We start from the raw sequence: 26,132 nt of genomic DNA on the forward strand, positions 1-26,132 counted from the left end.
GCCTAAGTGGAGGTGACGTGGTTGCTTCATTTTCCTTCTTGACAAAACCTACTACGAACCAACTGGACAGCTGATTGTTCAGACACGTTACCCATACCTTAACAATAACAGAACTGGGTAGGGGCTACAGCGCTAGAACACAGTTTAGGTCCTCAACCAAATTTGAGAATATAGTATGATGAAATTAACAATGCATTAGAGCAACTCTCAACATATAAATACATCTCCAACTATCTCATTAAGCTTAAAAATATTATACAGTACAGGACCTCTTTCACAGTTCAATGAATCACCATTTCATTCACTTGCAACACATTTGTTTTGAATATTCTATTTAAAATGCAGGTACTTTGGCTTCATTAACTACAGTAGCTGGCTGTTCAAATGTTATGATTGCTTCAGCTTCCCACCTATAAAACAATACTGTCTCATGTGGATATTGAAAAGATTGTCAGGAGAGCACAAAGGGCAGTTTAGAAGAGCTATACGGAATGAGAGCCTTGAATAGAATTAAACATTTCTAACTGAAAAGCAACTCCATGCTTCTAGTATTAGATTACGGTATTTCAAGAAAAGAGAGTGTTAAGTACTGAGACGTGCTGAAGAACTTTGATGATTTCAACCTGGCTAGGAAGACTATGGTTAAAATGAACAAACTGTTTTCTATACAAAGTTCTATATAATAATTTCTCCAAAATTATATTGTCAGGAATGTTCCCCCCACCAATGTTCAGAGAAATTAAGTGTGCCATCATTACAAAATGTGAGATTTGTTTAGGGAACACTGCAATCTTGGGATGACTGCTAGTAAAACAGACTGATAAAAACAAAGATCACTTTAACAGAATAACTCTCATACTCAGAACAAGAGGGGGAAAAAGCAGAATGCTGTGTTAATGAAGAACATCATCTGCTGTATCTCTAAAAGGGAAAAACCAAATTTTAGAGACTTTGAGAAACAAAAATACTTGCACTACTAACTCAGGTGAGATAGCAGTTATAAAAAAAATGAAATAAAAAATAAAAATCAAGATACATTAGCTAGGATATAAAACAGAAGCCAAAATGGAATTCAAATAACCCTATAACAGAGTATCACTTAATGCTGAACATACTTTAGAATGAATCCAGAATTCCAGTGAGCAGAACTTTGCTCATGGGAAACACCGGGGGACCCTCTGCAAAGGAGGTACCAGAAGGAGAATCAATGCAATTCCATGTCCCTTTTCTCTAACAGGAGCTTCTACTGATAATTAAAGGAATTCTTCAGTTTGCAAAACAGATATTATAGGTCTAATTCCATATGAGGTTTTTAAAAACATACTAATAAAAATATGTTTACAAACTGTACAATGCCAATTGAAATTATGCTGTGACCACACTACCAATTAATAAGATATTTAAAGATTGACCACATTTCATAAGGGCTTGATACTCTGCCATCTCCAACTGAAGCTTCAAGCTGAGGACAATGAAAAAAAGTTTCAGCAAGGAAACCCTTAAATGCTTCAAGCTGACCACAACCACAAGAAGCTGTAGTCCAAGCATTACAAACCTGTACAGACACATACACACAGAGTGCTGCATCTTGCATCAACCATAATTCAATTATATTTTCTATATTAGTTGTGCAACATTTGTGCCTGTACTAGCTACACTAACAGTATACTTAATTATACTCATTTTTGATTAATTTCTTCACAATAATATTCAAATATCCCTTCAACTTTCTTACAGAGTATGTACAGATATACACCTTTACACTCAGAAACAAGATTCTCAAACGTTAATGGTTCCAAATTGCATGAATACACTGGGAAACACTTTTAAATAAACTTATTCTTTCTACAGTAATGGGCACACAAACATTTATTAGAAGGTCAGAAAACTATTTGCACTGTTCTCATGTATTACAACCCAAAAACAAAAGCATCAGATGCAAAATACTATCTTTTTTAAAAATATAGTTGTTCCAAAACTTTAAAAAATTAAAAGTTACACAGATACATACTGTGATTAGGATGCCCAAGATGAATGTCATCTTCATCTATAGTATGTCCTAATGAAAGCAAACTGATTCGCTTCATTTTTAGCAGCTTTGGAGAGCTTTCACAGACAGTATTTTCAACATCCAGAACCACATCTCCCGACATGACAGAAGGCATCATTTTTTTGAAAAAATCCATGCTTCAACATGGATTCCTTCAAGAGTAAAGTCTTCAGTTTAACTGCACCAAATGCAAGCCCAGGTGCCTGTGCAAACTTCCTTGAAGAGACTTTCCAAAGTTGCCCTGTTTGTACTACTTTACATAATGATGTCATACCAAACTTGGGTGGTGCTCAAACAGCAGCAAACCAACTGCTTGCTAAATGGGAAAGCTTTGAAGACACACATTTTCCTGACTGAAGCAGTCCAGCCATTAGAAATACCTCCAGTTTGTTAACTGTAACTAATATAAACTAGCACATACAGCAAAATTAAATTTGAAAGCATCATAAACATGCCATATGTATACACATATAGACTTATTTCAATCCAAATAATTGGCCATTTTACTTTTATCTTGTACAGGGAGGGAGGAGTATGCATCTGCACTCAAAGATAACACTTATCACAGTGAAAAGTTTGCTAGCCATGCAAGCAGAGTTACCAGAATTTCCAATACAGAAGAGTTGTTTGTAACACAAATGTTTAGAAATTATTATTGTAAAGCTTTTATCTCAAAAGAAACAATGTTAGTGAACAATAATTTAAATGACATTTTGAATACCAGTGTTAAAGATTTTATTTTTATGGTGGTAAATTAATCATGTATATAGCTCTTATTTTTATTCTTCAAAAGATCAAACACAGTGGTACTTACAACATAAATCCAAGGGCATGCTACTGTCTGCCCACTAGCATAAATGAACCTAACTGTCATATTATCTAATAATAAATAAAACAGGATTTTTTTTTACCGGGGACATCTTTACAATAATTATCTCCCACCACACTCATTTCCAACTATAAATTTTTCCTTAATGTAGGCAGCTATTCAGTTTCTTTATGGGCAACGGTTTCTTAATCTCTATACTCATAACAGGTACAAACATGCATCCATCCCATTTAATTCATCTGCAACATGCACAAAAAGCGAGAAACAATTGTGTGTGAGACTCCAGGGTTAGTACACACAAGTGAACACTTGGTGCCACGGGCTATAAAATCATGGACATGTATGCTTGTATAAGCCTGCTGTCACCAATCCAGTCATTCTATATATTCATAGTATTACACTTCTCCACCACAGTTCTGGGTCTGCAAAACAGGGAGTCATCAATAAATCTAAAGGGACAGGGGAAACTGCCATGAGGCCAGCAATATATAACATGACTGCATGCTATTCCTGTTTCATTAAACAGTATTTTTTGTTCACTCAGGATCACCATACAGATATCCAACACATCTAGATACATATATAATTCATATGAATATTTCATACATACAGACTTACCAGTTTCAGCCAAAAAACACCTATCGAGATTTGCAAATGATGGGATGATCAGCCAAGTCAAATTTTGAAACATACACCATCACAGAGGAAGATTAACCATTTTAGCTAAGAAAAATAAAAATAAGGTATTTTAATATCAACACTGAATAACTACTAGTTAAGCAAACACCGCTGCATAAAAAAAGCTATCACATTTTCCAAATATATTTTTTATTAATTTCTTTTAATCAAAAGACACACATGCCTGTTACAGACTGCCAAAATAAAGCTGCTTCGGATCTCTTTGGAGGTATGCTGTTTAAATGATGCATGCACCCTAAGAATCCGGAAGCTGCACCAAAGCTGCACTCCAGTGCTTAGGACTGGAGTGTGGCTTTAGCGTGACCTCCGGACTCTTAGGACCCATGCATCATTTCAATAGTATACCTCCAAAGAGACCCAAAGCAGCTTTATTTTGGCAGTCTGTAACAGGCCACAGTTAAAATGCAGTACCAAAATGTGTTGAAGCTATGACTCCATAAGTAGCCTATTCAGAAGATGGGAGCACAGATCATTTCCATCAGAAAGAAAATAAAGGGAGCACAGAAAATGACGCTAAATCTGTAATACAAAAGTAGTATCTTTGGATGAACTTACATGGCATTTGTTAAAGCTATACATATGTTGTAGTTCTTAGTGTGCCTTATGGTGGCCATAAAACAAATACATATATCTGATATAAATAGAATATCATGGGGCTTTCTCAGCAAGATTTTGTCAAAGGTGATTTGCCCTTGCCTTTCTCAGAGGCTGAGAGTGTGTGTCTTGCCCAAGATCATCCAATGGTTTTCCATGCCCGGGGGGGGGGGGGGGGGGAGGGAGGTCAACCCCTGCTCTCCCAGAGTCTAGAAATTCAAAAAAAATGACCCCAAAAACCTGGGTTGACTTATCCATGTGTCAGTGTAAATAGTGTATCAAGTCTTATCAAAAAAGGAAACATCCCCTTCTCTAAGTAGAGTGGAGATAGTTGAGAACCTAAAAGAAACACCAACCCCCCTTTTCTCACAATGGCACTGCTTCTGGACTTTTTGAATGCCTGGGTGGGGAAATGATGGTGGCAGTGGCACTTTAGCGCTTCCGTTCAAAGGAGTGCTGAGAGGAAGTAGTCTTTGAAGGATCTGAATAATACATTTGTGTATGTTAGCTGTTCCGGATTAAACTCAAGCAAAGTTATCACATTAAAATTAAAGGCCATAATCACTGCAAATGTAACTAACATTTGCTCTGCTTTGCCTTTTCTTCTTTTTTTGCCATGTGCATTTTCTTAGTGTCACTTGTGCCTGGTCATCTCCCCCACACATCACAAAGCCACAATTTAGGGAGAGCACAAACAGTTATGCCTAGGAGCCCTGGTGACGCAGTGGTTAAAAGCCTGTACTGCAGCCACTCACTCAAAACCACAAGGTTGTGAGTTCAAGACCAGCAAAAGGGCTCAAGCTTGACTCAGGCTTGCATTCTTCCGAGGTCGCTAAAATGAGTACCCAGATTGTTGGGGGCAAATTAGCTTACAGTTGTAAACCGCTTAGACACTGCTTAGGCGGTATGAAGCGGTATATAAATTAAGCTTGTTTGTTTGTTTTGTTTGCCAAAATTTTATAAGTTCTTTGGCATCATTTCCCTTTGATTCATCTTTTACATAATTTGTTACATGCCCCAAAGTTTTGCCCTACTTTATCTATAATCATATCAAAATCTATAATTTTGGCACAAAAACCTGCCCTCAACTTCTAAATGAGGCCGACTTATAAATTAGTATATACAGTAAATAATAAAATGTTTGATTTCTATTAATTATTTTCTATTTATATCAAATATGTGTATTTTAAATATACTAAAGCAACGGGAATTTAGTGGAACACCATTTTACTATGCCACTGTATTTAATGGGACTTGACCAGCCACAGATTTTGGTATCCACAGGAGGTTCTGGAACCAAACCCCAGTGAATACCAAGTGCCACTGTATAATAAATAGTACATAACATCAATTCTTTCATAAAATATGCACTATTCAAAATGGCACCAGGCCAATCCTCTTCTACCATTTTTAAAGATGTTTCATGTTATTCATCAATGTTCAATTACATTTGAAGTTTTTATTTTACCAAAAAGACTTGCATCATTTTACTGTGACAGAGGATGGCTTTAAACCTTTCCTCGTAATTCTAGCTTTGGCCCCCACCCCCACCCAATTTCAGATGTAGAAAGCTGAGAGATGTATTATGCTGATGATTATAATTACAGATTACAGCAGGCCATCTGCTACAGAAAGGCTCTATAAATGGTACTGAAATGCAACAATCTCAGCTGAACTTCACCTGATAAAAATCTGGATCTTTCTGCTGATAAAGCAATGTTCCTTATCTATGGCTGGATCTGTCAGCATTGTGCTGATTATACACTTTAAAAAGAACAACAGTGCACTAAGGATACAGCAAATTTTCCATTCAGGAATTAAGGAGAAAATGCAATGTCATACAGCACAATAAATCTTGGACCATTGCATAAAACAGATTGTGATAAAATGCACTACAGAATATAAAAGAACACATATTTATGGCCCAGGTAAAACCTATGTTTAATAGAATATGAAAATAAATTGCTGCATGATTCTTAAAACTTCCCTTGTTCCTAAAAGATTAATATTTATCCTCCATGCCAAACACATTATGAGTCTTCTGTTTTTAACATTCTGCAATCTGGTATATTTTGTTCACAGATGAAGACACATTAAATAACAGTTGGAATTTTATATTTTAAAGAAAAAGATGTCAGGCACTCTTTCACAGCACCTTCTTGCTGTGCCCCTTCAAGTCCTTTCCAACTTAAGGTGACCCTAAGACAAACCTATCACAGGGTTTTCTTGGCAAGATTTGTTTATAGGGGGTTTTGCCTTAGCCTTCCTCCCAGGCTGAGAGTGTGATGTGCCTAAGGTCACCCAGTGGTTTCCATGCTTGAGCAGGGATTTGAACCCTGGTCTCCAGAGTCATAATCCAATGCTCAAACCACTACATCACAACTTTAGAACCTAGAAGTGATGAATGAATTCATTCTACAATTTCTATATTGAGACTGGCCATCTTGATCCATTTTTGACCTTTTTGTGCCCTTCCCCTACCCTTGGTGTCACCGAATCAGATAGTTCTGGAGAACTCAAAGTTCATTTTATGACCATTTGCTTGGATCTAATAATGGTACTGCCCGACAGTGGATGTTTGTCTATTCATGTACATTAAGCAAGGGACTGAAAGAAAATAAAATAGTAATAACAATTAATATTGCTACAGTTTTCGTTTTACTATGTGGAGTCTTCTGTAGGACCTCAGAAGTTATGACTGAAAGAAAGACATAGAGGAACTGTATAACAGCATAACATAAAACATGATTCTAGCAGCAGAAGAAAATGGAGATTTCATAATTCAGTACAGTAACTGTTTCTGTATTCTGCACAGACAGACATTTCTAAAGAAAACTTTCTATATATCATGCTACGAAGACTGACATCTACTGGTAATATGCTGCAATGTTCGAAGCAGCTTAGAAGCAGTAGTGCAAGGTACTAAGAGAAATTCAAGGAAGACGGTCAAAATATAAACACCTGTACCCGAAGAGTAAAATATGAATGTCCTGAGTATGGTAGGAGAATCAAACAACAACGTCCTATATCAAGACCACTATCCTCCTGCCCAGTCACCACTATGTTAGGACAGCATCAAAGTTATATGATTCCCCATTAGATTGTGTATGTGTGTGCATGTCAACTTATGACAACCCTATTAATTTCACAGAGTTTTCTTAGGCAAGGTATACTCAAAGGTTTTTTTGCTAGTTCCTTCCTCTGAAATATAGCTTGATACCTGCTGGCAGTCTACCATCCAAGTGCTAACTAGGGCTGAGCCTGCTTAGCTTCCAAGATCAGATGAGATCTGGTGACTTTAGGTTATTTAGGCCTCCATTAAATGTTAAACAGCTCAAAAACATCAGCCTTGGAATGAATGTTGAGATTCAGCAGAGATTTCAGAGAAGATAAACTTTTCCATCCAGATCTTGCATCAAATTCCCCTTCAACTCATTCCCCTCATTAGCAAACCATATTCTCTAAAACTATATCTTTTCATATCTATATCCCTTCTACTGATGCTCCACAAATATTTCCTGAATAATTTCCCCTTGTACATTCCCCAAAAGGGAAAAATCTTATTTTTCTTACCGCAACCATGTTAACAAACAGCTGAATCAGTGGCTTTCTCAATCACCACCTGAATTCATGCAGCTATTGGATCTACAGAGAAGGTTAGAGACAAGCAATTCATCTAATTTCAAAGAGAGCAGTTGGTAAGCCACCCATCCCTCCTTTTCCCCAGCAGTGACCTTTCTCTACACACTCTGTTCCATTAACAAGCGAGAAAATAAACACAATTGACTGGCATTTTCACTAAAAGACACATTAGAACTTCCAGAGACCTGAGCCTATTTATCTTAAAAATAGGAGCAGACAAGGATGACAAAGGCCAACTTTTGGCCCTACCTCAAGATTTTTCTAGAAAATCAGGCCCAGACGTGACGAAAGTCTATTTTTGCTTTTCTTTTCTCAGGCTGGAAACTAAAAACATTTCAAGTATAACACTTGTTCCAGCCAGAGTTTTGAGTTAATCTGGGATTATCCCCCCCACACCTTTAAAATAATTGGTGTCTAGTTACTTTGGTATGCTAACAGGCTTTCCAAAAAAGGCTTGCATCTGCAGCTGGCAAAGGCCCATATTCTCTGTTGTTGTGTGCCTTCAAGCTGTATCTAATTTAGGGCAACCTGAGAGCTGGCATGGTGCAGTGCTTTGAGCATTGGACTATAACTTTGGAGATCAGGGTTCAATTCCCCACAAGCATAGAAACCCACTAGGTGATCTTGGACAAATCACACTCTCTCAACCTCAGAGGATGACAATGGCAAATCCCCTTTGAAGAGCCATGCCAAGAAAACCCTATGATAGGTTTGTCTTAGGGTCGCCATAAGTTAAAAAAGGCTTTGAGGGACACCACAAAGAGAACTCATTACTGAGTTTTCTGGGGCTGAGAATGTGTGACTTGCCCAATGCCACCCAGTGGCTTTCCATGGCTAAGTGGGAAACCAAACCCTGATCTCCAGAGACACAGTTCAATGCTCAAACCACCAGAACACACTGGCTCACATTTTCAGTAAACCTGCTTTAAAAATCATAACCACTATCAATAAAAAGTGATTTCCATTTTTATTGGCCACTAGATGGCAGTGCAGATGACTTCATGAACACAAGCCATATTGACCAAAAACAAAAGCAAAAATACACAAAGTATTTTCTGATGTCTTTTGGGGGGGTCAACCAAGAAGGGACAAAATACATCACACTAGCTTTCAAAAGCCACTACTGCCTTCATCAGACAAAAATGAAAAATCACACTGGTAAGAAAAGTTATGGTCTTATGCGTCACAGATTTAAATCTCATGTTTGCTTATGGTGGCACTGAGGGTGGGTCTATGCTGATGATGGGTTAAGCCAAACCCCCTCATGACTGTGAAATGAGTGGGACCAAAGGCAGTAAAAGAAATGCAGCATTTTGTAATACTGGCAGCAACAAAGCACCTCTTTTGAGAACTGGGGCTGTTCCTGTCCTGTGTGAGGCCACATGGGATCTCACAGGAAGTCTAGTGAGTTTCTCAGGTTTTGTGCTCCAAGCCCCTGAGTAAAAAGGTAGGTCTAGCCAACCAGCTTCTACCCACATGCTCCCTGTGCCCTCTCCCTCCTTCTCCCCATTGGCAAATGGAATGAAGAATATATTGTAGCAGCAAAGTCACTTTTTCCCTTACTTTGTTGTTGTTGTGTACCTTGAAGTCGTTCCTGACTTAAGGCAATACAGTACTGAGGCACCATCTCACAAGGTTTTCTGGGGTCCAGAGGGCATAAGTCACACAAGGTCACCCAGTGGGTTTCCACGGCCAAGCGGTGAACTGAACTCTGATCTCCAGAGTCACAGTCTAACACTCAAACCCCCAGACCAAGCCGGCTTTTCCTCTCCTCTTTCTATAGGGGGAAAGAGGACCCGGGCAGCCATGTATAGTGTATAAAAGCTGGTGTGTGTGTGTGTGTGTCTGAGGAGAGGGATGGAGAAAAAGAATTTTTCATTAAGATCAGATAAGGATTCTGAAAGGGGAGGGAGTTCATTTCAATTAGTCCAGAGGGGACTGTGATTCATTTAGACTAGACAGGTCTGGTTGGTATTCCTACTGAGAGCAAGAGAGTAGGGTACAGAGTATTTAAAAGTCAGCAATAGTTGTAGTTAATGTAACCATACTAAGCTTGAAGCAAGCTACATAAGCCACTTTCTTTCATCATATTATTGAATACAGTTACAGTTTGGTTTTTTTACAATAGATGTCTCTGTCAGAGTGAAGGTCCTGTCAAAACATTAACAAGATTGAACAGAGATGGATGAAACATATTTTAACCTAAGTAAAGTGGGTAAGCCATACAGCTTGGAATGCCTCTCCAGGTTAAAGACTTAACATATGGTTCAGATATAAAAACAAGTTATACCTGTGTATTTTGTGTTCGAATGTTAAGCAATATTTTAGGGATTAAGATTATTCAGTAAAATAGAACTTTCATTTGACTGGGTACTTTCTTGCAATTTCTGTTCCCAATATCAGCAAAAAATTAAGTTAATTATACAGTTCCCATCTTGCATTTGTTTAAGGAGCTGAGGAAAATGCAACAAAACTCCTCAAATTTTAGACCTCTCCTGCATGGGGCTGCACAAAGAGCATGTTAAAATAATATAATTATTATCAATTACCTATTTTCATAAGCAGAAAAATAAATCTGAAAGCAATAGCAACAAATCTAACACAGAGAGGCCGAAGAAATAAGCAATTCTCCAATGACAGCATTATTTTTAAAGACGCATGTTCAGCCTTTCAACACAAACAGAATTATTTTTAAGCTCTTCAATTTCTCCCAAGTAAACAGTGCTTGGATATGTCCTTCTTAGATCTAGCCCTCATAGGGCAACTTCAATTTTCTTCCCCATCCATTCCTTCCTATTAAGGAAAGTTCTCTACTCTGTTATGCATTCTGATGCTTTCGCCAGGAAATAAAGCAGCTAAATGTTCTCTTTTCCAAAGAGAAGACAGGCATTCAGAAAGCAAAGCACCCTGAAGTCAACAGTAAAAAGAGTAAGTTTAGATCACAGCCAGGCAGTTAAAAGCTTTGCAAATCCCATTATCTCTCAGAAGACTTAGCAGAGCTGCACTGTGTCAATTGGTTTGATTATCTTTTTAAAAACCTTACAATCAGTTAATAATCAAGTACATATAAAGGTAATTCACAAAAGATGGAGGAGAGGGGGGGCTGGTATCATCTGAAAAAGACATTCTCCCTTCTTTCACACAAAAGGAACACTGCCTGTAAGATTATCAGTTTTCACACCTTAGCTGACCCTATGTCAAAACAGAGGTATAGGATGAACCACTGTTTTTATTCATATGCACCTAGAAATCAACTGCAGCTCAACTAACAACAGTTTGTTTAATCAAAAGCTCATCTTATTTCTTAGTATTTGTACTTATTCCCAAAGTCCCTAAATTTTAATAGTTATTACTTAGGATTGGAAAACAGAGAGAGAGATTGCTCCTCTATGAGAGAATACCTGGATGTTAATTACTTCAGACTAAAGGGCTCAAATAAGTAAACTTGGATTTCCACCTAAACATTAGGAAGAACATTCTGGGAGTAAGAGCTGTTCGACAGGGAAACACAGTCCCTTGGAGAGAGGTGGAGTCTCCTTCTTTGGAGGTTATTAACAGAGGCTGGATGGCCATCTGTCAGGGGTGCTTTGACTGTGCATTCCTGCATGGCAGGGGGTTGGACTGGATGACCATTGAGTCCTCTTCCAACCCTTTGATTCTATGACTGTGGAAGTCCAACATTTCCTTCAAATTCAGCCACATCCCTACTATAAAACTATTTCTTCAGTACCAGGAACACACAAGGTGCAGTACAATAAAAAAGAATAGACAAAACCTGAGAGACAAGTTCAAACTTCCTTTGGCTTACTAGTTTGATAACAATTTGTATTTTCTTTTTAAGCCAAGAAGCTGAAAGTGACACAACGGCATATCTGTTGCCAATGATATATACACTCACACCATTTCTACATCCAACAACACATGCTGGAAATAAAGTACATGAAATACCTTTTACTGCATGAGGTGATCGTGTGAAAAAGCCAATAGGTATTGGAAAGAAAAAAGCCAAGAGATATTGGAAAGAAATTCAGAAATAGATGTAAAATATTTTAAAATATAAAATACAATTGAAGCCAGAGCTTTTTTTTTAGGCAAAGCAAAAGACAAATTCAAAGATATTTTAGGGTGATGCACTATATGATTATTGCAACAACACCATTATATGCTCAGATGTGAAATAGTGAAAATACATCATCAGAAGGAGAATGGAATATGGATATACAATAACACTGATCAAGGAGAAGGATTTACTATATATATTCATGTATAAGTCTAAAAATTTTGATCAAAAAATTGACCCCCAAAAAAACTGAGTCAATGTACTTGTAAGTACTGTATGTTAACACTTATTTTAAAAAAGGAACCATCCCCTGGTGAAAGGCAAAAACATAATCTGTCCTAGAATCACTGACCCCCCCTTTATTCTTTCATCCATCCAGCCTTTATTTTGAACAAATACTTATGCCTGCTAGAATTTTATAAGTTCTTTGGCATTGTTTTCCTTTTCAACATCCTTTGTTACATGCCCAATAGATTTCATCCTCGACTTATCCACGGGTCATATCAAAATCCATAATTTTGACACCAAAACTTACCCTTGACTTATACATGAGGTCAGTGGATAGTCAAGTATATACAGTAGGCAATTTTTTAGAAGACTAGAAATTATTTTTACCTTATATCGAAAAGAAAAAATTGGAAGATTATGTTTGCAGGATTTGATGCTTACAGCTATATTGTTATACTTTAGGTCAGAAGCTGTATCATGGTATTGTATTGAATGGTATCAATACAATAAATAAGTTCCGTATAATGAATAATTCATTTTATATTCTTTGATTTGGACGGTGGGAATTCAATTAAGTGTTGTTCTGTGTTGTGGGGGGGTTTAGGTATTTGGTTTGTTCTGTGCGTGGGTAAGGTTGGGGGACAGGGAGAGGATATTTTTAAGTATATGTATGAGTGTATAATAGCGTAATGTATTGTAAGATGTTTAATTTGTTTATTAATAAAATATATATTTTTTAAAAGAATACATATTTTAAGATGGCTTATGAAATGTATTTAGGAGACATCTGCACAGGTGAAATATAAAAGCTATTTATTTACATCCTAACCTTCTTTAAAGGTAAACTGAACAAACACAACAAGCCTTTGAGGTCAAGAAACTGATTTGTTCAATGCAGATTCAAAGCTCAACAAGGATTTGAACACAATTTCTCATATCAAGAACAATACCTAACCACACCTTGTATAGAAACAGGTAACTTCTATCAATAGAGGAGACACAGTGAAGCTTCCATCTATGTTTGAATAATCCATACATCTTAATGAACATTCTGGGAACCACTGTGTTTAGCAGTTATAAAAAATGAAAATTTCTTAGAGCATTAGTAATCAATACTGGACAATCTCTCCTCTGGATGCAAGGTACTCAAGCAAGTGGTCACTGCTCCAAACATTTCTGAATGACAAACCATCCATTTTCATTTCAACCTATCTTCCAGCTCTATTTTAAGAATAAAATTGCTTCTTTTATGGATCAGAACTACCAATCTATTTGGCATGAAAATCCTCTTATTTCTAACAAAGGCAGTAGCTCCTACTCAGGAAGGAATCGTTTCTGCTTTGGCCAAGGTTAAAAAGAAATACTTGCTGAGAGAAAGTCTGCAAATCAGCTGCATACCCTTAACCTGAACTGTTTCAACTGCCACTTCTGCACAACTCTATTGCACCTTGGTCACAACAGCTGGTGAGAGGCCCTCCCTACATTTCAACTGTCACTGCTGTGGCCTCAGAGGGACAGAAGAGCAGCCAGCATCTGCTGGACTTAATCCCCTCTGCACTTCCATCCCCTTTTCACTGTGTGTCATGTTTTATTAGAGTATAAGCCTGAAGGCAGAGAACTGTCAAATTAACTATTTGTAAGCTGCTCTGCAAGCCTTTTCGACTGAGGGCCCAAATAAATAAATAATAAATACACTCTTAAAAAGCCAACAACGGGTAGGCTGCCCAGTTTAGTTTTCACAAGCAAGCCTGTGAAAAAGGGGGAAAAACCTAATTCATTGTTTATAGCCAAACTATGTCAGAAGTCCTTTTAAAATTGTTGCTAATATTAAGAATGAATAAAATAAAAGCATTACAAGTACTACTTTAATATGAACAATAATTTAGGGCCACAACAGACTAGCAAAATATGCTGACTTCCTGGTGGCTTGGGGGCATGGCATATACACAGCGCATGCCCCCAAGCCGTCAGGAAGCCACAGTGAAGCTGCTCAGCTATTTACACAGTGGCAGCTTTCTGGAGCTCCAGCGGTGCGGTGTTTAGACACCACATGCTGCAGGAGCACTGAAAAACTGTGGCGGAACGGGCGCCCTTTTTCCAGCACAAAAAGGAGCGGCATTATCCGCTTCCTCTTGCGTTGGAAAAAAGCTGACTGGGGCTGTTGCATGTGGTTGCCGCAGCCCCAATCCAGCACTGCTCTGCTTTGGGCCGGTCTGTTTCGATTCTTAGAAGCATATGATTGTGTGAAAATCTATAATAGCCTTATTTGGGGAAGAAATCTAAGCATTTGTGGGGAAAAACCAGAAATTAACATTTTTAACATATAAAATTTGTTCAAGATGATATATAATCTTACCAGTATAAAGCCATTTGTAATTGTACAATGGACACCATCTGGAATGAACCCATCATGACATTTTCCCTATCGTAGGAGCCAAGCTTGTGCTTTCGGTGTGCAGGATTAGATATAAAGATGAAAAGAAATCTGGACCACTTGCTGGATAGACACAGGTTTTTAAGGAACTCAGGTGCAATAAGCTAGAAAAGAAAAAAGATAATAGATCATTAATATATACACACGGAGACTATACTTATTTATATCATGTAATCTAACCTAACAGGACCCTCAAGGCAGCTTCTACTTAACTTCTTTGACCAGCCAGCAGGTTTGCCATGAGGAGACCATGTCACATTCCACTTTTCATTTTCCCACTTCAATTTGATTCTACCTAGCAATGATTCCATCTCTTTTCTTTCCATTTGCTCAACACACGGAGGACCACTGAAACACAGCAGGCCACCACAGAGATACCGAGATTTCCTCTTCTGCCTATTTTAAGGGGTATTTCATTCAAGACATATACAGTCAGCCCTCCACATCCACAAATTGTTTATTCATGGATTCAACCATCTATGGCTTGAAAATATTTTTTAATATATATAAATTTCAGTATATAAACCTTGATTTTGCCACTTTAAGATAACATTTTACTGTGCCACTGTATTTAATGGGACTTGACCATCTACAGATTTTGGTACCCACAGGGTTCTGGAACCAAATCCCAGCAGATACCAAGGGCCCACTGTACAGCAGAATATTATTTACCTAGCATATGGCTGACTTCTAAGCTACAGTGGAGACATTGTAGGAAAATGGGAGGTTTGATTAATAGAAGTAGCTATGAATTCTTCCATTTAGCAACTTGTCAGAAAAGACACTTAAATTTCACATCTGAAAATATCCATTAAGTGAATTGTTGTAAATGCAGTAAGTATGCACAAAAAAACCCAGTAATCATATTACAAACAAGAGGGTAATCTCATTTTTAAAAAAAGTTAACCATGCTTCATTAATAACCTACTGTAAAATCACAAGAGAGCATACCTCAGACTCATGTCAGTTACATGCTTGTTTTAACTTGCATAAGCTGCAGGATGCTACTCCTCCCCACCACTGCCATTCCTCTTCCCTACTAGGAGCTACAGCAAGTATTTTAGTGTTTAGCATTTATTAATTTCACCCTGCAGGCTGCTCCAACAAAGTCCAACTGTTTACAACAATTCAAGTCTCAACATGCAACAGCAGGGCTTAGTTTAAAAAAAAAACCAAAATATTGTTAATTATCATAGGATAAAAGACTCTAGATGTAAACAGAGCTGTACTCAAATGAGTTTTATCAGTGTTCCAATACAAGAATTTACTGATTTCCTTTTAGCAGTAAACAATGGAGAAACAGTCAGACATGGGAAGCCCACTCCCTCTTAATCATCCTCCACATTTTATGCACAATTGATTCAACTTCCTGATCAGGGCTTTCCAGAGAACAAGATAAGGATCTGTTTTCAAATCACGCAGACAAAAGCAAAAGCAGACATCCATGACATTTTAGTAATACACGTGGCTTTGTATTTGCGGGGCACAAATAAGAAAGCTAAGACATAAGTCAGGTCACCAAAATGGAAATCCTAAATGGAGGCTGGTGAAAGGGAAAAGTTAACCATGGATGCATTTTGGAGGAAGCATTCAAACAGTCTCAGAAGGAAGGGTGCAGATAAGAGGAAGGAACATCAACAATCTAAGATATGCAGATGACACCATACTACTAGCAGAAAACATTACACACTTGGAACAATTACTAAGGAAGGTCAAAGAAGAAAGTGCAAAGGCAGGCCTACTGCTGAACATAAAGAAAACAAAAATGACCACAGAGGTTCTACATTTGAAAGAACTAGATAAAATCCTAAAGTGTAAAGATATACAACAGAGCACTAAAGTCAGAATCATCCAAGCCATTGTATTCCCCATTGCCCATTTCCCTAGAAGGTAAAAAAAAGCGCCAATAGAAAGAAAATCAACTCATTTGAGATGTGCTGCTGGGGAAGAGTGCTGAGGATACTGAGGACAGCCAAAAGGACAAATATGTGGGCTCTAGAACAGATGCCCTCTAGAACAGCAGAAAGAGAAGACCACAGGGCAGATAGGGAGGTCGCAACCCTGAATTTATAGGACCTAAGCATAGCAGTGAAAAACAGGGAGCTTGGAGATGTCTCATCCACAGGGTTGCAGTTAGCACAGTCTCTAGACAGTTCAACATGTTTTTCTTTACTCATGCAAGGCTTCCTTGACCTGATTGTTTCGAAACATGTTGATCAGCTCTTTTTTATGTTTGTGTGGTATCCCTATTCTTTCCATGCTATTTCTGTACTGGTACAAACTTCTTTGCTAAAGAAGTAATGTCCTAGAACACACCAACTTTGTTAACTGAGGTATACCTATATTGGCCCAGGTTAATTTAGAACAGATAACAAGGTAGTTCCATAACACAAGGTTTCCCAGTGTACTCAGATTCTAAGACGGTTGGCACTCATGGGGTGTGACTATGATTAACTGTAGCAAGTACCTGACCAAACCAAGTATACAAGAATGAGAAGCAGGCAGTAAATTAAATGAAGATCCTGGTCCAGGACATTGCACAGATAGAGCCTGAATAGAACGAGCAATTCAGAGCTGGAAGCCAAACTGTATTCCACAAGAATAGGCTGTTAAAATTTGTAAGGGTGGTTACCTCTCCACCTGTCAAGATTTATTAAAACAGGAAGGTCTGCTGGCTCAGGAGGATTAGGACTAGAGGACGTGCATCACATGGTTCTTATTAGGAAAGAATATTTGTTATTATTTATTTGTCAAAATGGGATTTTTGATGATTAGGACAGATAACACATGAATGAAAATTTTACATAGCAGTCATATTTCCCAGATTTTTGAGGAAATTATTCTGCACAGAAATAGATGCAGTTTTTGTGCAAAACCCCATACCTTTTCAGCAAAATGTTTTGTTCTGTTTTTTTTATTGCACTAAAAAAAAACCTCTACTGTTTTTGGATAACCACAATTTTTTTTTATGCAGAAGTGGTGGTATTTCAATGCCCAAAAATGTTCTGGGTTATATGGAAACAAATCTTTTATGCAAAACCTATGTGGCTATCTGGACGTTTTCACACAAAACCCATGAGTTTCACACACATGCACACATACAAATGTATAGCACGGGACGGACCGTCCAAAAAGGACAGTCTCCCAGCGCCTAGTTTTGGTCCACAGGGAAGCCGCAGCCTCCAGACCACGGGACTTCCCCGCGGACCAAAAAGAACCTGAGAAAAGCAGGTTCTTCCTGCGACGCCATTATGACGTCACAGTGCGCCAATGTTGCACTCGCGATGTCATAATGGCACCGCAACATTTAGATGCTATGCATCTGGCATGTAACGATGGCTGCGCCCATCTGTACAGGGTGCCGCCATTTTGATGTCCTCGTCACGTGCGAGGGGTGTCTAGAATCGCCACCCCTCACACATGACGAGGCCGTCCTTTTGCGTCCGTCTGGACCGGGCCAAAATTTCTGTGCAGAATAATTTCCCAAACACTTCAGGATGTGTGGCTACCAGGCTAGAACTGCACAGATACATTTATTTTCTCCCACTGTGGGGAAAAAATGTGGAAAAATTTGGTCCTCATTTGAGGGGATGAAAGAATCAAACATTTAAATTAAAAAGTGTTTCATGAATAAGTGAAGTGTACGTGTTGGGGGAGTGTGAAAAGTGATCCAAGCGAATGACTCGTCTAACTAAACGGGTTGGAAGATGGTATCCCATGTTTTAAGACAGCCTTTCCCAACCTTTCCAAGACATGTCAGACTCCCACAATTGTGAAGCAACAATGATATTATGGGCTCTGTTCACCATGTGGAGAAGAAAGTCTAGGTTCGAGCAACTTTAGAAAGACAAAAATAAGACTTTTGAAAGAGCCAATAAAATAAATGCGCCCATAGGATCAACAGCTTCATGCCATTCCACGTAAATCCCAAGGTATGCCCCAACCTAACATCTAATGAGTTAAATAATTATAACGCACCTAACTCATTTTTTATTATTAATGCATCTTAATTCCTTTCTATGCCTTCTGCTTGTGAATTAAAATGTTTTACTTTCAATACCTCTCCATTAATAGTGCCACCCGATGGAGTGAGCTCCCACCACTAGTCCCAGCTTCTGCAAACTTAGAAGTTCGAAAGCATGTAGAAGTATAAGTCAATAAACAGGTACCACTTCAATGGGAAGGTAACAGTGTTCTATGTGGTCATGCTGGACACATGACCACTTGAGTCATCTTCAGACAACACTGGCTCCCTTGGCTTAGTAATGGAGATGATCACCACCACCTATTCAGACATGACTTGACAGTCATGTCAAAGAGGAAACCTTTAGCTTTTTATGTTTACTGCCATATAATGTATTGACACTGCCACAAAAAAGCATGCAGAAACATAAATGGCTGTGTGCCATACTGACTCAATTTTGTTGTGACACAAAAAATTATGGGCTTCTGGTTGCTTCAAATCACATTTTGAATACTTTTCACTCTAAAACACTTCTGTGAACACAGCACCTTTTATCCCTTAAAATATATTAGAATTCCCATGATGTTAAAGAATACTGCAGAACCAAGTCAATAAAATTTATTTTTAATTATCCATTTGGAAACGGGTTAGGTATCCCCTTCATATATTTCTCATATGCATGATTAATCAACCTCATTTTCCCCCTCGATGTCCTATTTGTTTTATATGACTCTTTGTATGTGAATCCCTGGCCTAGAATCAGGACATCTACAGATCTAGGGCTAATATTTCCATAACCTGCACCGTATTAAAAGTGGTAGGAGGCCCCCTTCAGCTAAGCTATCTTTAGATGGTTATCTCTCCAACTACACTACCTGTTTGCTTGGAACGAACCATGGCTATATAACGATGCAAACCCGCTATGCTGCAAGATAAGGCGCAGGTTTTAACTTACAAAGCATTTAGTCATAATCTCGCAAATGGTAGCCGGCTTCTTAGCAAAATGCTAATATTAAATGCATTTCTTCTTTCCTCCTTCTGTACCCCTCCCATAAGCATGTTTTTGGCTGCAGTCTGTTTGGGTGCACAGTGGGAAGAAACATTAGCACTGAAAAACTGTGAAAAATAAGTATGTAGAGATCTTGTAGCACCTTTGAGACTAACTGAAAGAAAAAAATTGGCAGCAAGAGTTTTCATACACTTCAGATTTCATAGACGAAGTTATACTGAATTGCATATTCAGTATAATATCTGTCTGAGGAAGTACTGTAGACTGAAGTCTACAAAAGCTCATGCTGCCAACTCAAAGATGCTAAAAGATCCCACTATATACTGATTCTACAGACTAATATGGCTATATCTTTGAATGCTACCTCTGTGAGAAATAAGATTAAAGATAGTTCGGATTGTATTGTCTGATAAACTGAGTGTACTCCTCATATCATTCCCACCCACCACCCAACCCTTAAAAGATCTAGGATGTTGGTAAGTATAATATACCAATTCATCCACTAGACTTTTTCACTATGGTGGCTCAGGAGGCCTAGTAGAGCGAATTCCACAAGTTCAGAATTCAGTTACTGGCAAGAAACCATAAGACATTTGGTATTCTTTATTGGTATTTTCCAGTCTGAACATTAACAACCACATACCTATATATTCTTCTTTACTCATCGGCCAAATCCTAATAATGCTATGGCTATACATCGGGAGGCATGGAGACGCACTATCCATGATGCTGCAGCCTTTTTCAAAAACTCACGCCGAACGAGTCTCGAAGAGAAACGACAACGCAGAAAGAACCACAACCCGGAAACATCACTCAAGGAGACTTTCCGCTGTGTTTTCTGCAACTGGACCTGTTTGTCCTGGATTGGCCTTTTTAGTCACCAACGCGCTTGTACAAAGCGCGGGATGAGTCCTTCCTGAATCTTCGTTCGCGAAGCAAAGCCAGAGAGAGATACAAGTCTTCTTTTTCCATCCCTCGCCAATCACTGCTTTGAACATTATGGAAGATAACCAGAAGGACTACATTCTAACCAAGACAAGTACATCAGGTGCTATTTTAAAAACAAGTCTGTAGGGTTAATCTTCAATGTTTTCTTTTCCTGCACCCAAAAGCAACAGCAGAAGCAAAGATAAGAATGTCAACAACCCTCCAGTTGTTGCCCTGTAACCTTCTGTGGAAATTCTATAACTTACACAAAATTTATTTACCGTACGTTACAAAAAGAGGAGACATACTGCAATATAGTAATGTATTTGTGGAAACCAACTTCTACAACAGTGCAATTTGGCTTTTACTAACTTACTATAACCAGCTTACTGTTTGGATTTTAGTTATCAACTCACCCTCTCTGAGTACGTAGATAATACAGAATACATAGAAACTGTATTACAGTGGTCCACGAGGGTTCGGTTCCACTCCAACTGTCATGTGGATAGAGAAAAATATAGATGATCAGGCCCCATATTATTAAATAGCAGCAACATGAATGAGTACATGCTGAAGTGTGTACATTCATGCCACTGCCATTTAATAATGAGGCATGATGATCCACAGATGAGGATTCACTGTATTTCTATACCATCCTGCCATTGCTTGTATTACTTTGATTGAGAGTTCCTGCATGGCAGGGGTTGGACTGGATGGCCCTTGTGGTCTCTTCCAACTCTACGATTCTATGAGTCTATGATTCTACTTTGTCAATAAATTTATTGTTATGTTAAATAACTCCTGTATGAATAGTTAATTCCATCTCCAGTTTTTCAGAAACAGAAATAACATTTTTAAAAAATCAGTGCATTGCTAATCCCAGCAAAATGAACACAGTAAAGCAAAGCGTAATAACCAGCCCAAGGGGAAGGGGGAGAAAGAATGGACTTCTGCTCCCCACCACAAATATGACAGACTTGCAATTATGGAGGCAGGAGAGAATAAATATGCACTTATATGATCTCAGAGTAGTGGTTATAGGTATTTAAAGCTCTGCATCTGAGCTCTGTCGTCACTGTTCTTGAGGATACCCACCACCACCCCCGCAGAGCCGGGGTAGGGAAAACAAGAATCAAAAGCCTCAAGAAAACACTTGCTTTTCTAGCTAAGGGATCCTGAGACTTGGCTTAGAGGGAAGCACACCCCCAAATCCCATACTTTTGATATATTTGCCTGACTGGGATGGGAGTGCATCTACACTGTAGAAATACAGTTCTGGAATTTTGACAGCATTTTAAGTACTGTAACTCCTACGGACTCCTGGGAGTTGTAGTTTTACAACGTCTTTAGCCTTCTCTGCCAAAAAGTGTTGGCACCTCTCAAAACAACAAATGCTGGGATTCTGTAGGATGGAGCCATGGCAGTTAAAGTGGTGCCAAACTGTATTATTTCTACAATGCAAGATGCACTCTGCATCTGATTTGACTGCTCCTAACAGCAATTCCTACATGAACAATAAACAACAGATTGTAGTTCCTGTTTGTATACAGGTTCTACTGAGACACTAAGTATGTAGCCCATTAATAGATACTACATACTGGTATCACAACAATACATTCATTAACTAGGAAAGTTCCACCTTGTTCATAGGTTACCAGCCATGATCAAGGCTAATTTCTCTCTCTTTAAAGGGTTTTATTTTTGTACAGTGGTTCTTTGGTATCCGTTGGGGTTTGTTTCCAGGACCCAGGTGGATACCAAAATCTGTGGATGCTCAAGTTCCATTAGATAAATGGCATAATTAAATTGTGGTGTCCCTTTTATAAAATGGCAAAATCAATGTTTGTCTTTTGGAATATAAGAACTAGAAAAGATTATAAAATGTAAAGATATACAACTGAGCGCAAAAGTTAAAATCATACAAGCCATTGTATTCCCTATTACCATATATAAATGCAAGAGCTGGACAGTTAAGAAAGAAGATAGGAAGAAAATCCATTCATTTGAGATGTAGTGCTGGAGAAAAGTGCTAAGGATCCCATGGACAGCCAAAAGGACAAGCAAATGGGTCCTAGAGCAAATAATAATAATAATAACAATAATAATAACAATAACAATAATATTTATTTATACCCTGCTCTTGAGCCAAGACTATCAGAGCGGCTTACAATTTGTTAAATAGACATTTCAAATCAAGCAGGAAATCTCCCTGGAAGCCAAGATGACCAAACTGAGGCTGTCGTACTTCGGATACATCATGAGAAGGACGGACTCACTGGAAAAGACAGTAATGCTGGGAAAGGTGGAGAGAAGTAGGAAGAGAGGAAGGCCACATGCCAGATGGATGGACTCTATTAAGGAGGTCACAGGTATGGGGTTGCAGGAATTAAGCAGAGCAGTGGCAGACAGAGGGTCTTGGAGATGTCTCATCCATAGGGTTGTCATGAGTCAAGATTGACTCAAGGGCAGTTAATAACAACAAAACTCATGTATAAGTCTAAAAATGTAGGTAAAAAAATTGACCCCAAAAACCTGAGTCAACTTATCAACAAATCAATGTAAGTAGTGTACTTTAAATCACACACACACACACACAACCATCCCCTGGTGAAAGGCAAGAGTTTAATCTGCCCTGGAAGCTCTGTCTGCCTTCTACTCTCATCCATCCAGCCTTTAGTATGAACACAAATAGTTATCCCTGCTGGAGTTTTTTAAAGTTTTTTTGGCATTGTTTTCCTTTGCTTCATTCTTTACATCCTTCATTACATGACCCTAAGTTTTACCCTCAACTTATCCATGAGTCATATCAAAACCCATAATTTTGGTACCAAAATCCCCCTCAAGCTTTACATGAGGTTGACATATAGTCAAGTATATACACTACATATACTTTTAAAACATTTTCAAGCCGTGGATAGTTGAACCCGTGGATGTGGGTTTCATACCTCTGGACTGGACCTACGAAGCCGTATGAAGTGGGCTGTGCCCAAGATCCTGGACTACTCTTCCTTCAAGGGACAGTTGTGTCCTGTTGCTCCAAAGCAGGAGTCCCACCCACACAACTTTTTAAACAGTTTGAGCAGCAGTGCTGGGCCTACAGAACAAGACGGCAAGTTCCAGCCAGCCTAATAAAGACCCATTGTCTCACTTGTTCCACGCTGCCGATCAACAGAGAGAGCCCTTGTCCTCGCCTCCGGTGTGTCAAGTGCACATGCCATGGAGGGAGGGAGGGAGGGAGGGAGCAATGCCAGGCTGCTAACCAATGCAACAACACCCCCCCATCACCATTCCTTCAGTTTTATACACATGCACCCGTGCCCCCCAAAACGGCAGTCCAGAATCTGAGCCGCCTCCAAAGGCAGCTCCTACCAGCCACCATTGGGGAGAGGCTGGCCTCTGGTGAAGGAATTACAGCCTCCGCTTGGGGCAAACCAGATGTCCTAACTGCAAAGGAGGGCAAGGGGCTGCGAAATGGAGGACGTTCAAGGAAAATGCAGGGCATGACCGAACAAAAGCTAAAAATGCTCAGATAAATGCATGTTTTTAAGTCATGCTCGTTGTGAAATGCCTCCTGGACAGAAGGCTGAAACGTAGAGCATGTCCTGGAAAAAGAGGATGTCTGGCCACCCTGACATTCCTCCTGGACAGAAGGCTGAAATGTAGGATGCGTCCTGGAAAAAGGAGGGCCTTCTGGTCACACTGGGGTGCAAGGAAAAGAAGGTTTGGGCCCAAAACACACTGGAGGAATAACCCAGTTTGAGGCCGCTTTAAATGCCGTGGCTCAGTGCTAGGGAATGCTGGGAATTGCATCCCTCCACATTTGTGCTTTGATATTTGCGGATTTGATTATCCACGGATTTGATTAATGCGTCCTCTCTAGGGATATCTAGGTCCTCCAGTGCAACTCTATGGTCAACTGTAACTAAAAGCTGCACTGAAAGTCCTAGAGGTTCCTAGGCCTTTGTAGCTCCTCCAGTGAAATTCTGTGGCCAGTGTCTGTGGGACGTTGACCACAGAGTTGCCCTGGAGGACCTAGAGATTCCTAGAGAGGGGTTTTTGTTCTTTGTGGTTTTCCCATATTCACGGGGGTCTTGTGCCCCTCACCCTGATGAATACGGAGAGACAAGTGTATTATGTTTATTTATATCCCGCCTTCCTCCCAGCACAGGGGCTCAAGGCGGCTTACGAATCTAAAACAGCCCAAGCCAAAACACTACAAAACACGCAAAACACAAGTTTGAAGAAACAAACAAGCATTTTAATTCTCCACAAGCGAGACTCTGAGAGAAGAAGGGGCAGCTTTACACAGAACCGACACACACACAGAGGGAGACTTGGCCGGCTCTGTCAGGAAGGTTTGTTTGTTTAACGGTCTGTTTCCTCCGAGAAACGCCGCCAAGCCTTTATTTATTTATTTATTTCCTCCCGTTGGTTTCCCTCAGGCGCCACAAAAGAAGGGCGTCCACGCGGGGGCAGGGAATAACGCGTTCTGAGAGCGCGTTACTTTTATAGTGTGGACTGTATGTGTGTGAGGAGAAAGAGAAGACGACGAGGGCGCCTCCTTAATCGTTTCTTAAGGGCGACCATTAGGGAAGGAGCGGATATGGCACTGCGTACTGTATTAATCTCCTCCTCGCACCAAAAAGACGCCCGACCGACCGCCCCAGTCTGGCTATACTATAAACAAAAGAAACGGCGGCGGCTGAGGAGAAACAAGAAATATACATATAGTAATCCCAACGGACGTTCGAAGGGGCGTGGCTCGAGAGAGCGCTTCTCCCTCCTCTTCCCCCCCCCCCAGCGTTCCAACGGTTTCCTTGTTTACGGCGCGTGCCTCGCGCGGCTGAGCGTTCCATTTCCCTTGGGCGCGAGCTCCCTTCAGCCACTCTCTCTCTCTGACCTTCGGGATGGAGCCCCCCTCCACCAGCCTTACAAACCTGCTGCTGCTGGTAGTGGTTGGTTGAGTCTTCTCCGACGCCGACGCCGCCCTTACAGACCCCTCTTCCCGGCCACCGCCATCCCTTTAAGGACTATCCTCAATGCCTCTCTAGTCTCTGCCTTTATCCAGACTCCTCTCTTTCTCTCTCTCGATCACTGGGCAGCCCAGCCAGCTCCCTCTTCTTCCCGCCTCGTCGCCTCCCCCTTCAAACAGGAACACGCATCCCGGCCGCTCATTCGTCGACACGCCTGCCATTCTTCTTTCCCCGCCTCCTGAGTGGCTTTCGCTGCGGTTAAGTCCCGCCCCCTAAACGTATGCTCGAAGGCGGGCGATCGCTTCCGCCAATCCCTGCGCCGCGTCGGTCAAAGCTCGGCGCTGATTGGCCGCCCGGGGTCGTTTCCTCTCCCGCTGAGTCGTCGAGGGGGACGTCACTCATCAGCCCCGGGCAGCCTATTCCCGAGCAGAGGGGGCGGGACTGCCCAGCTGTTTAGCCCTGGTACAAAGGCTGGGGGCGCCTTGCTCTTTAAAGTGGCCCTGGGCTGCGTCCACGCTGCAGAAATAACCCAGTTTGACACCACTTTAACTGCCATGGCTCAGTGCTTTTGAATTCTGATATATTTAGCCACCACTGTAAAATGGCTCAGGTGCCACAACAAACTACAATTCCCAGAATTCCATAACATTGAGATATGGCAGCTAAAGTGCTGTTAACCTAGGTTATTTCTGCACTGCAGATACAGCCCTAGTGGCTGCCCTT

General features: G+C 39.9%; 1 protein-coding gene across 2 annotated transcripts in view; it reads right to left on the minus strand.

Annotated features, from left to right (window-relative positions):
- The window catches only part of FRYL (FRY like transcription coactivator), a 183,589-nt gene extending 158,516 nt beyond the window's left edge, over nt 1–25,073 (minus strand). The window contains exons 1-3 of one of the 2 annotated variants that reach the window (XM_089525215.1): nt 25,054–25,073; nt 14,459–14,640; nt 3,498–3,602 (exon numbers count right to left, since the gene is read on the minus strand). In XM_089525215.1, coding sequence (XP_089381341.1) covers nt 3,498–3,570 — 73 coding nt within the window. In that variant the 5' untranslated portion in view covers nt 3,571–3,602; nt 14,459–14,640; nt 25,054–25,073. Of the gene's footprint in view, nt 1–2,011; nt 2,251–3,497; nt 3,603–14,458; nt 14,641–25,053 lie in introns of those variants that run through there. The other variant, XM_089525212.1, reaches the window with a different exon arrangement.
- Between the last annotated feature and the right edge of the window lie 1,059 nt (nt 25,074–26,132).

The sequence above is a fragment of the Sceloporus occidentalis genome, unplaced genomic scaffold (genome assembly GCF_023333645.1).
Source record: "Sceloporus occidentalis isolate IW3139 unplaced genomic scaffold, rSceOcc1.0.p SCAF_5, whole genome shotgun sequence".
Classification (NCBI taxonomy): domain Eukaryota; kingdom Metazoa; phylum Chordata; class Lepidosauria; order Squamata; family Phrynosomatidae; genus Sceloporus; species Sceloporus occidentalis.